The following is a 21,852-nucleotide window of genomic DNA, read 5'->3' on the forward strand; positions in this document are numbered from 1 at the left end:
GGATCTTGGGCACACATGCACATGCGCCCGGCATGAGTTTAAGCCACTGGGTCCGGGACTCGAACCGCAGTCGACTACATGGGAGTTCAGCAACATAGCCATTACGCCAACTACTGATCCCGCATAATCATTATACCATCTGCTGATCCCATGTGTGTTGCTTTTTTAAAAATGAAGATAATAACCTCTTATTTGATTGAGAAAAATCATCTTTGAGAGAGGGTAACAGTACTATAAAATGTTAATCATACAGTCATGAATTACCATTTTTTTTCTTTTTTTTTGGAGAGGTTTTCACTATAGGGCGCGTGCGCTCACCAGACAGACAGAGAGAGACATAGAGACAGAAAGCGAGAAATCACCCCCTGGGGGGATGGTCACGCCGCAATCCCCTCTCCTCCATTCTCCTCTCGGGATCCTGGGCATGCACACACACGCGCCTGGCGTGAGTTTTAAGCCACTGGGTCCGGGATGCGAACCGCAGTCGACTATGTGGGAGTCCAGCGACATAGCCATTACACCAACTGCTGGTTCCTATGAATTACCTTTTCTAAATAATGAATTAGTTTTAAAGCTACAAGATGCTCTTGCTACACAAGCTTCCTTAGTTTCAATTCATACATTTATCACTCATTCACTCAGTAATTTAACAATTAGACAATTCATGCCTCTTAACTGCCAGAGGTTGGCCTGGACCTTGAGAATTCAAAAATAAAGAATGCATGGGAACTGGCAGCCTAGAGGGAAGTCAAATAAGAGTACAAGAAATGATGAAGGGACCAGCAGGTGGCATGGCGGTTAAGGCACTGGACATTCTCACATGGTAGACCATGCTTCAAGTCCTGGACCTGGTGGCTTGCTTTCTCACTTTCCCTCTCTCTCTCTCTGTGTCTCTCTCTGGTCAAATTAAAATAAAATAAATAAACAAATAAAATTAAAATAGATAATTATTTTTTAAAAAAGAAATAATAAAATCCTTCTTTAAACAGAGATCTGTGAATTATAAATTCTTCACTGTTAATTGAATTTACAAAATTAATATATAATAGACTGCAAAAATCAACAGCTATTGAGTAGAATGGCAAATTCTCTAAAACTTTTTCATTGATGAAAACTACCCTGTGACTTATGAGATATATAGTTGTCTTTTATTTGCATCTTTTGATTTTTTTATTAATAGAAAAATAAAGTCTTTGGGGACTAGCAGGTTGTGTGGTGGTTAAGGCATTGGACACTCCCACATGGCTGACCACAGTTCAAGTCCCAGACCTGGTGGCTTGCTTTCCTACCCCCACCCCCGGTCAAATTAAAAAAAAAAAGAAAAGAATAAATAAAATAAATAATTCTCTTAACGAGGAAAGAAAAGAAAGTCTTCTTTTGTCCTAGATGTATCATTCAAACCCATCCTCAGTGTTTCCTTGGCTGTGCTGTTAGGTTTGCAGGGTAGGCCCTTGTCTGAAATGACAGCTTGCTAAGCGGGTAAAGCCATGCTGCCACATGCCATCAGGACTCCATCACTAGTCAGCAGAACCCTTGGATTCTTCACCATGTGACTTGGTTTAGTTTAAATATAATCTAGAGAAAGCTTTTAGAGGACCTCAGAAACTCTGTGTTAAGGGAAGACAACAGGCCTAGCAGGACTTCAGATCATGAGCAGCTTCTGGAGTTAGGCTCTGGTTAGCAGAATGCACTCTACTGACTCCTTCTAACACTAGCTTGCCATAGTTCCTACCAAGTTCTCTGTAGCACTGCTGCTTCCTAGTCCCCGAGGGTTGAAGGCTAGTTCATTACTGAGGAAGGTTTTATTGGTAATTTCAGCAAAAAGTGATAGCCCAAAGCCCAAACAACTTCTGAGGTCACGGGTCGCTCAGTGGTATGGTAGTTAAAGTGGCTAGATCCCATATGGCCAATTGAATGGTTCAAGCTCCTTATCTGAGGGCCTGAAAAACACACCAGGCACATGTGCATGCCTGAAATCCCAAAAGAAGGAGAAATGAAGGAGAAGGAATTGTGGTGTGACCGTCCCCCAGTGGGAGTGCTTTTTCATCCTCCTGGCCCCTCCCTTGTGTCTCTGGCAAGCACACACACCCTCTGAAAAAATTAAAAAAAAAAAAAAAAAAGAAGAAGATAGAGGTCACGCTTGCCATATCCCTCCCTGCCCTGCAGTCTGTCCAGCTTGCCAGGAGTGAGGTGCAGAGGGTAGGAAGTTCATGACTGTCAGCTCTTTCTTCTCTCCCTGAAAGGAGCTCTTTCCCCTCCTGATATGATCCCATTGTTCGCTTCTCTAGTCCCTCCGTCCCCAACAGAAAATAATAAAGACTGCATTGAATGTGAGATTATTTGCCCTAAGAGCGTTCACGTTTTTACTGAGAAGTCAAATATAGGATGTACAAATGCTTGTATAGTGCAAAAAGGGTAAAGGCCACCATTCCATAGCTGCCCGCATCCCACCTCCTTCCGAGCGAAGGCATTCTGCCTCAGACCTTTTCACTCTGGAATATGGAATTTCGGCTAAACACCGGCTCTGGTAACGGCAAGTCCAACAGAAAAGTCACATTTGCTCTTCACCAGGATGTACTCCACAAGAATCTATAGTCCTAAATTGTGTAGCTGAGAGGGTTTTCTTACTACTAAATAATCAGCAGTGACAGTAGTTGATACTTTGTAATAAAAATGCAAAGACTAATATAGGAAAACAACTTTTCTGAAAGTTAGCTTAGTAAACTCAACAACTGGCAAACTGGAAGAGGAATTAATTTTACTTTTGTTTTTGCATATATCATGAAGCATAATATCTAGAGAAAAAAGTAAAATTGTTCACCTCTTTTTTTTTTAAGAGAGATTTTTGAATAGGGTGCATGTGTTTGACAGAAAGATGGAGAGAGACAGAGAGAAAGAAAATGAGAACTCAATCCCCAGAGGGATGGCCACACCGCAATCCCTCGTCCTCCATTCTCCTCTCAGGATTTTGGGCCCACACGCATACACACAACTGGCATGAGTTTGAAATTACTGGGTCCAGGACTTAAACCGTGATCAATGTGGGAGTCCAGCACATAACCATTACGCCATCTGCTTGTTCCCAAATTATTCACCTAGCTTTAATCTATATACCTCATTTCATTGGGGCTGTGATAATCAGATTTGCTTTTCAAACCGTTAAGAAATCTGCCTTTCAAAATCACCAGAGGCAGAACATGCCAGATTAAATGTTAAATGAAGAAGGTCTCTAAGTATATTTTCAGAAACAAAGAATGGTTCATGAAACAAAAATTCTTATTGCTGTGATTTAACTAGAAAAAGCCTTTAAGTGGGTACTCACCATCTCAGAGGGCTGCTGTACAGGAAGACTCAGAGGATAGCTCATTACACCCCCTGGTGGCCACACTCAAACATTTACAAACAGTCAAAAGCTCTCTGCTAGACGCGATGAGTATGATGAGAGGCACAGTCAGGCTTCATAAAGATCCATATCAAGAGATGAACGGCTTCAATGTGATCAGTTAGTGCAGTTTTTGGTACTTGAGAATCTCTATTTTTTTGTGGAAAAAACAAAGAACACCTAAACCTATATACCTATCTCTGTATCTTGTATTTTAAGCACAATAAATACCTGGCTTCTCCATAAAATGTTGTCATCATTCTATTTCTTAAAATAGAAAAGTGAGATGACGAAGCATCTCATGATCAAATGGCCCAGAAAAAAGAAATTTCCCTGTATTCTGTAAATTTCTTATAAGTCCTAGATTGTCTCGAAATTTAAAAGAATATGTAAAAATAATAAGGCTTAAATCATCAGCTCATATTTACAATGGACTCTCCTTTTCCCCACCCTATCTCTCCTTTTATATTTATGTGCAAAACTCATATTCTCTAAGTTAATAGAGTCTTTAACCAGAACATCTACTAAGGCAGAAGTATATTTGTCCAATTTTCAAAGCTGAAAGATGGGCAATACAGACATTTACTGTCATAATATTTAAATGCACAGAAAAATCATTTTGCCAAACGGTAAAATGAAATGGATATGAAATCTTACATCAAAGGTGAAAAATAAACAGAGCAATTACAAAATTAAAAAACCTTGACAAGGTACAAGAGAGAGAGATTCAGAGGAAAGATCTGGCCACCAATTTAATGAGTTAGTAACAGCACCTTTTCTGACACAAGGGCGTGCCCTGATTCTGCTTCCTTTTACCTGCCTTTAACTACCTCTACTTGAATGTCAAGTGCTGTTTCTCATGCCCAAAGGCAAACTCTTCACGTGTCTTCTTATCAGTGTTCTCTCCCTCGACTATATTATTTCTAGTAAAGAGATCAATATTCTTTCATTCTCATTTATTCATTCATTCAATAGATATTTATTGAGAGTAAACTGCACCCCACTTGCTGCGGATACCAACATGAGAGACGCAGTTCCTGTCCTCATGATTCTCTCGGGAGGCTGGTCCATCAGCCTGAATCACTCTCAACAGTTTCCTGTACAGTCTTCCCGCCTCCCTTCATACCGGCTTACACTTCCAGACTGTTTCTCTGGCAGTCACGTCATTCTTCTAATGTAAGAGGGGACTTGAAATGTGAAACAAGTTCATGAAAAACTCAGAATTTAAAATATGAGTTTATTTTGATGCAAAACAATTTTGAAATCCATACATAGTTTCTTCATAACACACATTCCCAAAAACTTTTCAAAGGCCCTTAATAAATCTATCAAACTGAAATCCTCTGTTTAAGATCCAGAGAATCGGGCCTGGAAGGTGGCGTGGTGGTTAAGGCGCTGGATTCCCACATGGCTGACTGAGTTTTGAGTCCCGGACCTAGCAGCTTTCTTTCTTACTTTCCTTCTCTCTCTCTCTGGTCAAATTGAAAATTAATAATAACAAATAAAATAAATAAATACCTTTTAAAGGAAAGACACAGGCAATTATCTTTTCCTGACTCTAAAATATATTACTACTTCTAGACTTTTGAGGTTATTCTTTCACTCTTTCTACCCGCTATGTTTGGAATCCTATTATTTTCTTCTCTTCTCTTACCTAAATCCCATTCATTCATCCACCTCTCTTCTAAAAGGGTCTGAGACTTCTCTGGGACACAATGCTTTTTATCTTTTCCCTTGCCTGCAAATTTGTTTTCAACATTATTTGGTTTGAAGCACCTCGGGGGAAAAGACCAAGTTTTCAAAACTGAAGAATTCTTTTAGTAGATGGTAATTCTTTATGTCTATGAAAGATTAAAAAGAAAAAACAAAAAACTTAAGCTTAAGACCAGGCCAGCTACAGTGGCACAGCAGTAAGAAACACAATCCTCCATGATGCTGAGGCCATATGGGAAGGGCCTAGATCCTGGCTGTTCCCCAGTCAGCAAAGTGGGTCATCGCACAAAAGGAAAGCTATGAATTCATAAATATTCAAAAGGAATTCTGGCATTGAATTTCATCCATTTATCTTTTCACCAAAACGTTAATAATATACAACCCAATTTTCTGAAATCATGCCTATCCTTGAGAAAGATGAAATATTGCCAGAATTTAAATATCACATAAATGGGGCTATTGTGAAATAACTGCATTGTTTGTTTCTTCAAGGTGGTAAAATATAGGTAATGGAATATGCCACCTTCCATTTTAAGTGTATAGTTCAATGGCATTATACATTCCCATAAATATTTTTATATTCCAAATCTGAAACTCTGTATCCATTAAACAATAATCTGCCACCCTCATCTTCCTCCTCCAGCCCCTGGGAACTACTATTGCACTTTCTGTCTCTGTGAATTTGATTACTCCAGGTACCTCGTGTAAGTGAAATCACATAGTATTTGTCTTTGTGACTGGCTTATTCCACATCTTGTTTTCAAGGCTTATCTATTTATATAGCGTATCAGAATTTCCTTCCCTTTTCAAGGTTGAATAATATTCCACGGTATGGATATAGCATAATCTGTTTATCCAGTAATCTGTCAAAAGATACTTGGGATGCTTCCACCTTTTTTTTTTTTTTCCCCACCACAGAGAAACAGAGAGAGAGGGAGAGGAGAAAGAACCTATTCCCACACCCCCTGCTGAAGGGGAATGGTTGCACTGCAATTCCTTCTCCATCTCTCTCTTCTTTTGATCTTTTAGGCATGCAAACAAACATACCTGGCATGTTTTTGAGGTCATCAGGTCTAGGAGTTGAAACCTATGGTCAGCCACACGGGATCTTGCTGTCTCATGCACCAGGCCACAGAGCTGGCCTGCTTCCACATTTTGGATATTGTTAATAATGTTACTATGAACACAGGCATACAAATTTCTTGAGACCTTGCTTTCAATTCTTTTGGCTATATTCTGAGAAATGGAATTGCTTGGCATATGATAACCCTTTTTTTAAATATTTTTTAGAATTATTTTTTATTTAACTTTATTTTTTCTTATTTTTAATTTTGACCAGAGTGTGTGGGGGTAGGGGAGAAGAGAAGAAAAGTGAGACAGCAAGTTGCCAGATCTGGGACTCGAACTGCAGTCGTCCACATGGGAGTCCAGTGCCCTTAACCACCATGCCACCTGCAGCCCCCTATTTTTAATTTTTGAGGAATTATCATACTATTTCCAGAGCAGCTGTACCATTTTGCAGTCTCACAGCCATGCACAAGGGTTCTAGTTTCTCCACATCATTGCTGTTGTTATTTTTTGTATATTTTAAGAATTTGTATTTACTTTTATTTATTATTATTATTATTATTATTATTATTATTATTATTATTATTATTATTTAATTTGACTAGAGAGCAAGAGAAAGTAAGAAAGCAAGTCACCAGATCCAGGACTCCAACCACAGTTGGCCATGTGGGAGTCTAGTGCCTTAACCACCATGCCACCTGCAGGTCCCTCATTTTCTTGTATTTTTGATAGTGATCATCCTGATGGGGATGAGGTGGGACCTCACTGTAGTTTTGATTTGCATTTTCCTAATGATTAGTGATGTTCAGCATCTTTTTGTGTGTTTATTCCCCATCTGTATGTCTTTTTTAAAAAAATATTTATTTAATTTTGTTTATTAATTCATTTATTTTAATTTGCCCGGGGGGTGGGGGGAGTGAGAGCAAGATGCCAGGTCTGGGACTCAAACCATGGTCAGCCATGTGGGAGTGTCTAGCACCTTAACCACCACGCCACCTGCTGGTCCCCCCATCTGTATGTCTTTTAAAAAGAAATGTCAACTCAATATTTTGCCTTTTTGGGAGGGTTAGCTGTGTGTGTGTGTGTGTGTGTGTGATGGTCTCACCATGTCATAATCTCCTATCTCAGCCTCCCAACTAGGACTAGATATATACCTCCATACCTAGCCCTTTTTAAAATGGAGTCTCACTATGTGGCTTGGGCCAGCCTGGAGCTTCTTATCCTCCTGACAGAGTCTACCTAAGTTGCTGGGGAATACAGGAGCACACTGACATGCTCACTTTTTTTTTTCTTTTAATTTTTTGCCATATGGCACTCCCCTGGAAGGAAAGAGAAAGAAAGAGAAAATGAAACATCACTCCCCAGGGTAGATGGCCGTGTCACAAACCCTTCTCCTCCAGTCTCTTTCTCAGGATTTTGGGCATGGAAACATGCATGCCATGCATGATTTTCAAGCCACTGGTCCGGGACTTGAACCACAGTCAGCCATATGGGATCTAGTGCCTTAACCTCCATGCCACTTCCTGGCCCTCTGCTGGTTACTCTTTTTTTTTTTTTGAGAGAGAGTTTGTCTGTTTGTTTGCTATAGAGCGCACACACTTGCTGGAGAGACAGAGAGACAGCAAGCGAGAAATCACTCCCCCAGAGGGTATGGCCACACTGCAATCCCTTCTCCTCCATTTTCCTCTTGAGATTTTGAGCATTCACACACAAGCATCCAGGGTGTTTAAAGCCACTAGATCTGAGACTTGAACCACAGTCATCCAGTGCCTTAACCACTATGCCACCTGCTGGTCCCTCTGCTGGTTATTTTAATGTGTTGTAACAACAACTTTAAAAACAGAGATCTTCATGTTTCTTAATGGCTTGAAAATTAAGTGCTGTGAATAGGAAAATAAGACTTTCATTGCCTCATTATTATGTAATTTTCTGGAAAATATCTACTCGATATGTAAAACTAGAAATTAATTCAGAGATCTTTAAGTTTGGTCTACTAGAAAAATATAAGAATCCTTGTGAATCCTTTTTTACTCTAATAGAAATAAGGTTATGATGCTTCTGATACACATTCAGCTGAAATTTCTTTTGAGTTTCTTTTAGCCTTGTGCAAAAGAGGGACATTTCACTGTCAGATCTTTCCTTTCTAAAAAGGAATTTTAATTTTATTTGTTATTATTAGTTTGCTTTAATTTGACCAGAGAGAAACAGAGAGAGAGAGAGAAATAAAAAAGAGAGAGGGTTCCATTCCCTAGGTCTAGGACTAGAACTGTGGTCAGCCATGTGGGAGTCCAGTGTCTTAACCACCATGCCACCTGCCGGCCCCAACTATCAGGGGTGAAATATTAAACTTTTAGCCAAAATTTATGTGATTAATCAGATGGGAAAAATATTGTCAAACAATCTCAGTTACTGATAAAAATTAATTATTTTTATATTAAGTTGTAGTTTACAAGAGTTAATGAACACCTCACAATGAATCACTAAGGAGATATTCTCATTGGCCAGCTTCCTCACAGTGAGTATTCTTACAGTACCCTTTCTCTGTACCACCCAGAATGGCTCTTAAGATTAAGTTCAGAGGATACAAGTTTGGTAACACTTAAATAACCATCTAGAACTTACCAGGCCTGTTTCTTATGGAAGGGAGTTCTTTTTAAAAACATTTGAAGGAAATGACAGAAATGTTACCTTTTTACTTCCAAGATTTCTCTTCATAATTCTTTTCTTTTAAAAGCAGTGAGCACTGGTATTCTTATAACAACATGACCACTATTCTGTGTGTTAAGGGGTGGGGTGAGGGGTTTTCATTTATTTTAAAGAACTGAATAGGTTACTCAATATATCCTTTGTATAAATCCAAAGAGAAATATTTTGGCAATCTGTAAGAATTGCCAAAATTTATTAAAATTAATGATAAATAGAAACATAAAACTGAAGGCTGAAATGTTCCTCAGTTGGTATTTTCCTAAAAGGCAAGGAAAATTTGCTTCTTTAATATCCAAGATACTTCCTTAGAGACTTGGATGAAAACTGAACCAAAAGCGGACTTTCAAATCTTTTGATAGCAATCCATCATTTAAAATCTTTCTCAGCCAGTAACTAGATTCTTAAAACAATCCTTTATTTACTTATTTATTAGGTTTCTGCCATAGGTTGCATGCACTCAACGAAGAGAGACAGTGAGAGAGAAAGTAGAGACCACCCCCCAGGGAGTAGCTAGGCTGCTATCCCTTTTCCTCCATTCTCCTCCTGGGATTTTGGGCATGCATGCACACGTGATGGGCCTGATTTTCAAGCCACCAGGTTCAGGCCTTGAACCATAGTTGGCACGTGGGAGTCCAGTGCCTTAACCACCATGCCACCTGCTAGCCCCCAACAATCCCATTTTTGAGATACCAATAAAGCATCTTGGAAAGCCAGGACAAACTAATAAGACAAGACTGGACAAGAATTAAAGGAAAACAGTAACTACAAAAGTGCTATATGATACAACAAATAAACATACCTCCGGGGCTGTGACCGGCATTCTTCCTCCCCACTGTCTGCCTCCTATATAAACAGAAAATAAACAGAAATAATTTAACATCTGAGGTCTCATATCATAATATCAACGATGCGATTTTACTAAGCTTTACATGTAGGAATATCTCATTCATGCTGTGCACTGAGCAGTCCAAAGACATAACCAAGACCGCATAAAAGTGACTTCAACCAATCTGAGATTTTTATCAATAGAAATTATTCCTGAAGGAAACTTCAACAGAAGTCTACAAATGGATTTCAAAAACAAAGTGCTACTCATTAGAAGAACTACCTCTGAAAACCAACTGAACATGTTATGTGACTGATGTGCTACTTCAACTGCAAAATGAGTAAGCATTCTACTGCCAACGAGTTTCAGCAAGATGACAGATGAATGTTTCTGATCCCCAAAGAGCATAAACAAGGACCACTACTTCAGAGTGCTTACGATCAAATCACCATGACTGTGACGCGCCTCCTGACTACAAATTGCCAGGTATCACGCTCAGCATTTTAAGTTTATTATTCTCCTTATTCCTACAAACTCAGAAGGCTGATGGTACCATATTTTTCACTGATCCTATTTCCAAAGAGTTATTTATTTAATTTTATTTATTTTCACTAGTTTTGAATTTGACCACAGAGAGAGAAGGAAAGTGAAAAAGCAAGACACCAGGTCGTGGATTCAAATCACGGCTGGTCATGTGGGAGTCCAGTGCCTTAACCACCATGCCACCTGCTGGCCCCTTCACTGATTCTAATATACATGCAACAGGATTAAAAAAGCACGGAATCATAGTTTAATTTCAATATGTATTTTTTCTTAGTGGAAGGTAAGATAATACAGAATCTTAGAACTCATTGTAACTTAGACTCAATGAATATTTTACAGGTGTGGAAACAAAAATTCACGAAACAGAAGTAAGTTGTCCAAAGAAACTGAAGTGGAGACGCTTTCAAATGCATTGAAAAAACATACTTAGTTCTTGTTGACCTAGGTTAGAAATTAGTATAAATTAGTATATATTACAGTACTATACAGAGCTTCACAGAGACAAGAATATTATTTTGTTAGAAGGCATGTGTGCTTGCCAGAGAGAGACAGAGAGAAAGAGGAAGAGAAGAGAGCACCTCCAACGGGGAATGGTCATGCTGTAACTGCTTCTTCTCCTTCTCTCTTCCCTTGAGAATGTGAGAAATCACCCCTCGGGGGATGGTCACACCACAATCCCTTCTCCTCCATTCTCCTCTCAAGATTTTGGGCATGTACACACAAGTGGCGTGCATGAGTTTTAAGCTGCTGGGTCTAGAACTCAAATCACAGTGGACTATGTGGGAGTCCAGAGATGTTACCGTTATGCCACCTGCAGGTCTCACGGATTCCCACCAAAATAAACAGATACTTTAATTCCATTTTCCATGAACTTTCTGAAGTTGCCTTGTAGTGTGAGTTAGAGTTCATTTTTTTTTTCTATATGGATATCAGCTTTTCTTCTTTTTTCTTTTTTTTTTTTTTAATATTTTACTTAGCTTTATGTATTTGTTTATTTATTTTTAATTTTACCAGAGAAGGAGGGGGGGGAGGGAGGGAGGGAGGGAAGGAGGGAAGGAGGAAGGAAGGGAGGAAAGAAGGAAGGAAAGAAGGGAGGGAGCGAGGGAGGGAGGAAGGAAGGAAGAGGAAGGAAGGAAGAAAGGGAAAGGAAAGGAAGGGTTCTTGAGGATGACAACAAACATAGAGAGAGAGGGAGAGAGAGAAAGCAAACTGCCAGGTCCAGGACTCAAACGGCAGTTGGCCATGTGGGAGTCCAGTGCCTTTAACCACCGCTCCACCTGTTGGTTACTGGACATCAGTTTTCAAAACGACATTTGTTAAAAAGACTTTCTTTTCCCCTTTGGCTTATTTGAATCATTCTTCTTAAAAAAAAAAAAAAATCAAGTGAGGGTCTAATTTGATGAGCTCTATTCTGTTCCAAGGATCTATTTGTCCTTATGCCAGTACCTTACCACCCTGATTAGTGTTAGTTGACGGCAAGTTTTAAAAGAAATATAAGTCCTCTAATTTAATTTTTCTTTTTCAAGATTTTTTTTTTTATCTCTAGCAAGTCTTTTCTAAAAGTTTCTTTCTTTCATGAGAGTGAGAACAAGAGAAAGGCAAGAACCCTCAACGAGGTGTCCTACTGTGACTGCCCCCAGCGTTCCCAGGCAGCCAGGATCATGGGCATACATATCTGGTCTGTACAGCCTGACCGAGGAACCAAACTCGCAACCCCTCCTATGGATCCAGTATTGATTAAGCAGCAAGGCATCGCTGTGTTATCAAGCCAATGCTCTAGTTACAGTGTTCTGTCTTCAAGTATACTTTCTGTGGTATTAGCACAGCCACTCCAGACTGTTCACTGCTTTATATATGTGTCTATTTTTCTTTAATTGCCAAAGTGCGTGTATACTCACCAGAGAGAGACGGGGGTGGGGCAGCGTGTGGGAACCCCTCCCAGTGGGGCATGTTAATGTCACAATCCCTTCCTCCCCATTTCTCAAGCTCGTCAGGACTGGGATATACACACGTGCAAGCACGGTGTTCTTCTCGAAGCTGCTGGGGCAGAATCTGAACTGTAGTTGGCAATGCGGGATCTGGTATTAACCATGCAGCTATAAGGTTTGCCCCAAGATATACGTGTGTGTGTGCGTGTGTGTGTACGCGCACGCGTGTGTGTATGTAAGTACATAGTAGGTTGTTGGAAAAGTCATGAGCATTTTTGTTTTTTTTCTATGCAAAAAAGTGTCATCCAAGCTGCAATGCCTTCTCCTCCATCGTCCTCTGGGGATTTTGGGTATACATGCACATACATGGTGTGAGTTTTAAGCCACTCGGTCCAGGACTCGAACCATGGCTGACTACGTGGGAGTCCAGTGATGTAACCATTATGTCATCTGCTAGTCCCCATCCTTGCCTTTTAATTGTAATGCTTACATTTAACGTAGTTACTGATATAGTTGAGTTTGGTCTACCATGCTACCATTTAATTTCTGTTTATCCTCTATATTTTTATTCCTGTTATTTTTTCTCTGCCTTCTTTTGTATTATTTATTTATTTTTTAGTATTTTGTTTCCTTATTGATTTTACTACTTTGTATTAATTTTTAAAAATTTCTTTTACATTTCTTCCATAGAGAGCAAAAGAGAGACAGAAAAACAGACACCCCTAATAGGGTCCTTATGCCACAATCCAATGCCAGTGTCAGTCAGGGATGAGACTGAAAGATAAGTACTCCTGTGCGCAAGGAGGTGCCGGGATATGAACCCAGGACCTTTCCATGCAGGACAGGTTGTATTACTACTGGCCACCACCCAGTCCTTTACATTATTTTTTATTTTCTTGCTTAAAAAAGAAATTACATATGCCTATATACTTAAACAATGTATCACTTGGTTTTAAGTGTTTTGAGGCTTTTACAATTGTATCATACTGTGTGTATTCCCAGTAGCTATTTTTTTCTTTCATTTTTTTTTGAGAAGTTTTTGCTATAGGGCACGTGTGCTCGCCAGACAGAGAGAGACAGAGAGACAGAAAGCGAGAAATCACCCCCCAGAGGGGATGGCCACGCCACAATCCCTTCTCTTCCGTTCTCCTCTCGGGATCTTGGGCACGCACACACACGCCTGGCGTGAGTTTTAAGCCACCGGGTCCGGGACACGAACCGCGGCCGACTACATGGGAGTCCAGTGACATAGCCATTATGCTAACTGCTGGTCCCTGTTTTTTTCTTTTAAGAGAGATTTTTGTTATGGGACACATGCACTCGCTGGAAAGACAGAGAAAGAGAGACAGAAAGTGAGAAATCACTCCCGGGGGGATAGCCATGCCACAATCCCTTCTCCTCTCAGGATTTTGGGAACACATGCCCATACGCTCAGCGTGAGTTTCAAGCAGCCAGGTCTTGGACTTGAACCATAGTCAACTACATTGAGAGTCCAGCGATGTAACCATTATGCCATCTACTAGTCTCCCCAGTAGCTTTTTTTTTTTTTTAATTTGTTTTATTTAACTTTATTTACTTTATTTTAATTTGACCAGAGAGGAACAGTGTGTGAGAGAGAAAGAGAGAGGGAAAGTGAGAAAGCAAGCCATCAGGTCAGGGACTTGAACCACAATCAACCATGTGGGAGTACAACACCCTTAACCACCATGCTACCTGCTGGTCCCCCCAGTAGCTTTTTAAAAACTAAATATGCTAACAAGGTCCATTCACTTATTATACAAAACCATAGTTAACTCAATTTTACTGAGGCAAAAGATTCCATTACGTGAATATATCAAAGTTTATTCATTCTCCTTAGATAGGCTGGACTGTTTCAAATATTTGATAACACAATGTGGTTATCAACATTCCTATACAAATATTTTGGCATACATGCAGAAGAGTGTCAACAGGATATATAGTGATGAGTAAAAACTGCAGGGTCACCGGGTAAATAAGACTTCACTTTACAAGATAGTGCTAAATTCTTTTCCAAAGTGGTTGTGATGATTTATACTCCCACCAGGAAGGAGTGAGAGTTTTAGTTTATCTAATTCCTAGCCAACACTTAGAATCATCAGATGTCTTCGATTTTTGCCAGTCTAGTATTGTATCTCATGGTCTTCATTGGCTTTGCCTTGAGATGATCTAATGAGGTAGGCTGAGCATCCTTCACATTTCTTTTTAAATTTTTAAAGTGAATCGTATTTATTATTATTATTTTCAGGTTGCATTAAGGCACATGCACTCACTAGAGAGAGAGGAAAAAAAAAAGAGAGAGGGAGAGGAAAAGTGAGAAAGCAAGCTGCCAGGTCTGGGGCTCAAACCGCCGTCGACCATTTAGGAGTCCATTGCCTTAATCACCATGCCACCAGCTGGCCCTGTCACATGTTTAAGGACTATTACTAGTTTCATAGCCTTCCCTTCATTCCTAAAATTCACACAAAAAGGGGGGCAATTTGCAATATTTTCAGCACTTTTAAAAAAATAATTAGTTTTGTGTATTCATTATTCATTCATTTATTTTAATTTGACCAGAGAGAGAGAGAGAGAGAGAGAGAGAGAGCAGGCAAGCCAGCAGGTCCTAGACGTGAACCGTGGTGGAACATGTGGGAGTGTTCAGCGCTTTAACCACCATGCCACCTGTTGGTTAACCAGCTCTTTTTTTTTTAAAGAGGTTTTTGCCTTAGGGCATGTGTGCTCATCAGAGAGAGAAAGAGAGACAAGAGACAGTGAGAGGAAAGAGAAATTATCCCCCAGGGGGATGCCCATGTCGCAATCCCCTCTCCTCCATTTTCCTCCCGGGATTTTGTGTACACAGGCACACATACCCAGAGTGAGTTTCAACCAACCAGGTCCAAGATTTAAATCACAGTTGGCTATATGGGAGTCTATATTACTGCTATGCCATCTGCTGGTCCCTATTTTCAGCTCTTTAGTGGATTTTTCTATCTACAAAAATTGTGATGAAGAGTATAAGGAGAAGAAAAAAAATGCCAAATGCTCCTTTATTGTTTTTTAAAGAGAGACTTTTGTTATATGGTGCGTGTGTTCACCAGAGAGACAGGGGCAGAAAGCAAGAAATCACCCCTAGGGGAGATGGCCAAGTCGCAATCCCTTCCTTAATGCACCACTTGGGATTTTGGGCATGCACGTGCATGCATCTGGCATGAGTTTTATGCTGCCTGGTCCAGGACTCAAGCGGTCAACTTCATGGGAATCCAGTGACCTAACTACTACACCATCTGCTGATCCCACAAAAACACTCTTGATGCTTCTTACATATAGGAGACAAACAGCCAAAAGTACTTAAGTCTCCATAGGTGAACTGACATTTATTGAGCACCGCTATGGGCCAGTATTATGTACACAACCCTACGGGACTTCTCAAAGTCACAAAGTCTGCAAGTGGTGGAGTCAGGATTTGAATTCAGGTCTATCGTTTAGCTATCGTTTACTGCCCCTAAACTAAGAATCTGACTTTAATACCGATACCCTAAGAGAGCATGGCACTAAGATGGGAGGCAGGAAGAAACTGCAGAAGAAAGCACATCTTTTTTCATGGCATATGATAAAATAATATCCTTTACACATTTCCTCTATGACTTACACTTCGGAGTAGTGCTGAAAGGGTGGAAAATTCCTTTGGCACACAAAAATAGCAAGTCAGAGAAGTGTTTCTTACACAAGATCCTCAAATAGCTTCTCTCTTTGTTAATGTTTCAGTAGTCAGAGAAATGAATATTTTACTTCTCTTCTGCTTACTTGGAAAAGAAACTTAAAATAAAAACAAAAAACAAAGACCTGGGGGTGGGGCAGATGGTGGTACTCTGTGAGGCTGACCCACATGGAAGTCCTGAGTATGCGTCCAGAGACCTCCCAGAGCACACAGGGTATGCACGTGCCCACGGTCTGGGGCTGGGTGGGGATGGACAGTGGTGTCGGGACCTTGTCGGGGGTGTTGCCTCTCTCTCTCTCTCGCTTATGAAGAAATAAACTAACAAAAAGTCTAGATACAGCAAGATATTATTGGTTTTAGAGTAAAATGCATTTAAAAGAAATGAATAAACAACTGAACTGTTTATTTCAGCAGAGTTTACTGCCAGAAATGTAGATAATGACCTTACTTACTCAATAAGAGCAACCATCGAGTCACATGCGGTTTTATCTTCAGTAGTGCCATTTGAATGGTAGCTGAAGGCAGGGTACTTACTGTTTTCCTCAAGCAAGTACAGGCATCAGATATACCTATCTACCTTTTCAAGTAACTTCCCACATTGTTACTAAAAACGCCAAATAGTCAAACTGTTCAGAATGTTAGAAACTGATAGAGAAAAACCCAGGGAGAGCTTAGTTTCTTAGTAAACAGAATAATTTCTGGTATGTAAGGAGGAGATCTAATTAAAGGACTAACTGCATGTTTGTGGGTTTTGAATAGTCTCATTTCGAAAGCCTTATCGTTAAATAGCTTTTATTTAAATAGTATAATTACTCCTTGATGTTCTTAAGAAAAATCTGACTAGAAACAATATGAGACCCAAAATATATCATTAATTTTAGGGTTTCAGGGATCATTAAGTATTCATTCAAAGATTTTATGCATCCTTAGTTATCTACTTAATAAATGAGCACAGGGCCCAGCTTCTTGGGTGCACGTTTCTAAGAGACTGAGCTTTGCAGGCTAGGACCACACAGGAGACCCAGGTTCATTTCCTGTTGCAACCAAAAGTGCAGGAGTGAAGGTGTGTGACTCTAATCCCAGCAACTCAAGGAGGCTGAGGCAGGAGGCTTGTGACCTTGACACTGGCCTGTGTAACACTGCAAAACCCTGTCTAAAACAAGAGCTGGGCACGGCGGTGTGCACCTGTAGTCCCAGCTATTTGGGAGGCTAAAGCAGGAGGATAGCAACAGGAAAACCCTATCCAAAAGCAAGCAAAAAAACTGAACTTTTATTAAAAGTAAGGCATTAAGTTGGGGCCAGCAGATAGTGTAGTGGTTACATTGTTGGACTTCCATATGACTGACCCCAGTTTGAGTCCTGGACCTGGTAGCTTGAAAATCATGCAGGATGCATGTGCGTGCATACCCAAGATCCCAGGAGGAGAATGAAAGAGAAGGTATTGCAGTGTGGCCATCCCCCCTGGGGGGTGATTTCTTACTTTCCATCTTACTGCTCTGTCTGTCTCTCTCTTTAGCAAGTGCACATACCCTAAGGCAAAGACCTCTTTTAAAAAAAAAAAGTAAGTTATTAAGTAAACATAATTAGGGGGATAAAAGCACCCAAATCATATTTGCTAAGAAGTAGGTTGGAGGTGGGAACCAGCAGTTAGCGTAATGGCTATGTCGCTGGACATCCACGTAGTCGACCGCGGTTCGCGTCTCGGACCCGGTGGCTTAAATCTCACGCCGGGCGCGTGTGCGTGCGTGCCCAAGATCCCGAGAGGAGAATGGAGGAGAAGGGATTGTGGCATGACCATCCCCCCTGGGGGGTGATTTCTCGCTTTCTGTTTCTATGTCTCTGTCTATCTGGCGAGCGCACGCGCCCTATAGCGAAAAAACCTCTCAAAAAAAAAAAAAAAAAGAAGTAGGTTGGAGGAAGGAAGTCCTGCTAGTAGGATAGATGGTGGTTAAGGTGGCTGAATACCACATGGCCAACTGTGTGGTTCAAGTCCCACTTCCAGTGGCTTGAGAAACACTCTCCTGGTATGTGTGTATGTACCAAAATCCAGAGAGGAGAATGGGAGAGATAGGACTGCAGAGTGTCCATCAAAATGTCCATCAGAGTGTTCAGAGTGCCCCACAGGGTTTTTTCTTACTTTCCCTCTCTGTCTCTCTCCTCAGCAAGTGCAATCACCCTACAGCAAATGAGAAAAGAAACAAAGAAAGAAAAGGGAAAGAAAGAAAGGGAGGGAAAAAGGAAGGAAGGAAGGAAGAAAAGAGAAAGAAAGAAGAAAAGACAAAGAAAGACAGACAAACCAGATAGGACAAGACTGGGCAAGGTGGAATGTTAAGCAATACTTGCCCAAATCTTACCATTCAGAATTCCCTATACCAGTAGGGCCAGTATGTGGCATAAAAGTTAGGGCGACTGAATCCCACATAGTTGACTATGCAGTTTGAATCCTGGATGGATCTTGTGGCTTCAAAAATATACCAGGTGTGTGTGTGTGTGTGTGTGTGTGTGTGTCCAAACTCCTACGAGGAGAATGGAGAAGGGATTGTGGCATGGCCATCTGCACTGGGGGTGATTTCTCACCCGCTCTGACCCGTCTCTCTCCAGCAAGCACAGAAGACCTAAAGTAAACATAAAACAAAATTCTTTACAGTTTCCACATGTTCCAATCCATGCACACTCATTCATTACTCTCCAAAGGTATTTCTGTGGTGTGAAGGTATCCCTTCAAAACTTATTTCGTGAAATTAGGTTGCTATTTTGACAGTATTAAAAGGGTAGACACTTATTTTTATTTTTTTTGCTAGAGGGCACATGTGCTTACCAGAGAAAAGAAAGTGATTGAAAGTGAGAAAGCATCCCCTCAAGGGGGATGGCCATGCTGCAATCCCTTTTCTTGCATTCTCCTCTTGGGATTTTGGGCATGCATGCACACACTCCCTGGTATGTTTTTCAAGCCCCTGGGCCAGGACTTGAACTGCACCGTCAACCATTTGAGATCCAGCCATCTTAACCACCATACCACCCAGCTGGTCCTAAAAGGGTAGAAGCTTAATTGTATTAAGAGGTTGAACCTTTGGGAGGTAATTAGGATTAGATAAGGTCACCAGGGTGAGACCTCTCTGACTGGATACTGGTGGCTTTATAAGAAAAGGGACGAAGACCAAAGCTGACACACAGGTTCTTGGCCACTCGTCACATGATGCCCTCCATCATGTTAGGACTCTTCAGAGTTCCCACCCACAAGAAGATCCTCACTAGATGTGGCCCTTTAACCTTGACCCTCTAGAATCATGAGCTGAATAAACCTTTATTCTTTAAAAATTACCCAGTCTACATTACCCTAATTACAATTAGGTATTCAGTTATAGCAACAGAAAAAATGACTGAAAGACGTACTTAATGACTTCTTTGTCCACGAAGTTGTATCAACTTGGAAGAACCTTTATCCTTCCCCAGCCTTCAAAGCTGGTTTCAAATGCCAGCAGTTTGTGACATTTCTTTTATCACCTGATGCTGTCTGTCTTTCTCCAAACCTGACAGTTACTACACACCTTTCTTGGAGCATTTCCCAGTTCGGTTTTGGTTATGGTTGGAATACTTGATTTATCTCAAGTTTATAGGTCAGACTATGGTTTTCTTAGGGCCAGGAACCATATGTCATTTCCCTTTGCATCTCACCTGTATTTAGCATGTTGTCCTATGCACAGATGGAACTTGAAAAAGAGTCAAATCAGAGCAGCTAACTACAATAATGCCATGTGAACACTTGGCGTTAACTGGCTGTGCGTTTTCAGAGAGAGGATTCCGTGCCATTTATATTTTGCCTTAGCAGATTAAAAGAAAAGTTTTGTTGCTCAGGAGGTGGCCTATAGCTAAGATCTGGAGGAAAAACCTTAGACGGATCCTCTGGTTAAGAAGACAGAATCATTCACTTACTCTCATTTGTATTGGGTCATCGGAAAAGTCATGACATGTTTTCTATGCAAAAAGTGCGGTACGCCCTTTCCGATGACCCAGTATCTACTGGGCCCATCTATCCATTCATTCATCCAACATTCACTGACAATCTATTATGTTTTAGGTACCAGACACCAGAGACTACATGTAAGCAGAACTGTCCTTGTCCTTGCATGGTTCACACTGTAGTGAGGGAGACCGTTCCATAAAACTGAAATTATAATGATAGACTGTCATTTAGGCTACAGCAAAGAGAAGTACAAAACGCTGCAGAAGCAACGCAGAAGGAAGCGACTAACTGTGAGGTTGGGAAATGCTTTACAGAAGTTAATTTTTAGGTTGGGCTTGAATTAGTAGGTTTTCTTAGATGGAAAAGAAGAAGAGGAGTATTTTCAGGAAGAAAGAATATTTCCTCTAGTAAGAGGAGCAGAGAAAGGCAGAGAAGTGAGGAAAGCGTCTGCTCAGTCTGGGGAACCGTGAGCAGCTATGGATTATTGGAGCAGAGGTACAAGTACTGAGGGCTGAGGCTGTTGAGGAATGTTATTGTTACGAGTCTACAATGGCAGGAATTCTAAGATAAGTCCTGTGGTTAGAAAAAGACAGTTGTGGGTTATTCATTAATTGGATATGAAATTATCATCACTTATCTCTGCCCTTGGATATAAAATAACAAAGGGAGATGTCTATCAGACAGCAAAAAGAAATCTAATGGTTTTTCTAAGAGAGGGTATAAACTTTGAGATGGGAAAAGATGAGCTTGTGCTTCTGGCTTTCAAAAAGAGGCTGATATAAACCATTTATGCTCAAGGAGGAAGTAGAGGCACCCAGGCTACTCTGTCACTTGGCAACTACTGGCAGAAGACTTGTATCATCTCCTGGAAACAAAGACAAAAAAGATGGTCACTCATTGCACCATAACAAATTACTACCTCATTGTATTTCATGATCTTATGAGTCAGGATTTCAAGCTTAGCTGGGAGAATTCTTCAGTTCTGCCTGTTACCATTGGCGATCACTCAAGTGTTAATCAGGCAGTATTTAGCTAGGAGATGGGCTGGTACTAAGTAGCTTAATTACTTTTTTTTGGTGGGGGAGAGGTTTTTGCCCTAGGGCATGTGCGCTCACCAGAAAGATAGCGACAGACAGAAAGAAAGCAAGAAATCACCCCCCCCTCACCCCAGGGAGATGGCCACACCGCAATCCCCTCTCCTCCATTTTCCTCTCGAGATCTTGGGCACACACGCACATGGGCCCGGCATGAGTTTAAGCCACTGCATCTGGGACTCGAACCACAGTCGACTACATGGGAGTCCAGTGACATAGCCATTACGCCATCTGCTGGTCCCTTTACTTACATTTTTTATGTTAGCCTGGGTGGTTGGAAAGTTGGACTCAACTGGAAATGTCAACTGAAATTATCTATGTATGATCTCTAATATGATTTGGCCCTCAAAACATGGAGGCTTCAAGGTGGGTCTTCTTGCATGGGAGTTCAGGGTTCAAAAGGCCTATTTCTCCTGAAGGGCAGGCTCATAGAAAGTGGAATAGAAAATGTCATTTCTGCCATACTTTATTGGGCATTGCAGAAGGCCAGCCCAGATTCAAGGGGAGAAGAATTAGTGGCAGAAGTAGCAGAGAATTTTCTGCCATCTTTCCACTAGCCCGGGTGACAAGCTAATTGAAGATGTAGGCAAAATGGACAGGACCAAAAGAAAAAAAAAAAAGAAAAAAAATTAAAGCCGTTAATGAAGTAAGGTTTTTAAGAGCTAAGGAAATAGAGATATTCAGGAGAATATAGGAGCTGATTCTCAACTCTATGCAAAGTAGACTGAAGGCCATAGGGATAATTCTACAAACTAGCATCTATTTTTAAAAGATGTTATTCATCTGGGAGACTAAGGACAAGAAAGGGCCTGCATGTGTAGCAGTACAGACACACAGTATGGTCTAGGACCAGAGTGAGTAACCCGGGCACTTGCACCACCTAGGAGCTAGTTTGGAAGAGGCTCAGACT

General features: G+C 40.8%; 1 protein-coding gene across 1 annotated transcript in view; it reads right to left on the bottom strand.

Annotated features, from left to right (window-relative positions):
- Positions 1-21,852, bottom strand: part of SSH2 (slingshot protein phosphatase 2) — a gene marked incomplete at its 5' end in the record, with an annotated part of 237,752 nt that overhangs the window by 166,770 nt on the left and 49,130 nt on the right. The window contains 1 exon segment of the mRNA XM_014582926.2: positions 9,669-9,712. Coding sequence (XP_014438412.1) covers positions 9,669-9,712 — 44 coding nt within the window.

The sequence above is a fragment of the Tupaia chinensis genome, unplaced genomic scaffold (assembly GCF_000334495.1).
Source record: "Tupaia chinensis unplaced genomic scaffold, TupChi_1.0 Scaffold143921_1, whole genome shotgun sequence".
Classification (NCBI taxonomy): Eukaryota; Metazoa; Chordata; class Mammalia; order Scandentia; family Tupaiidae; genus Tupaia; species Tupaia belangeri.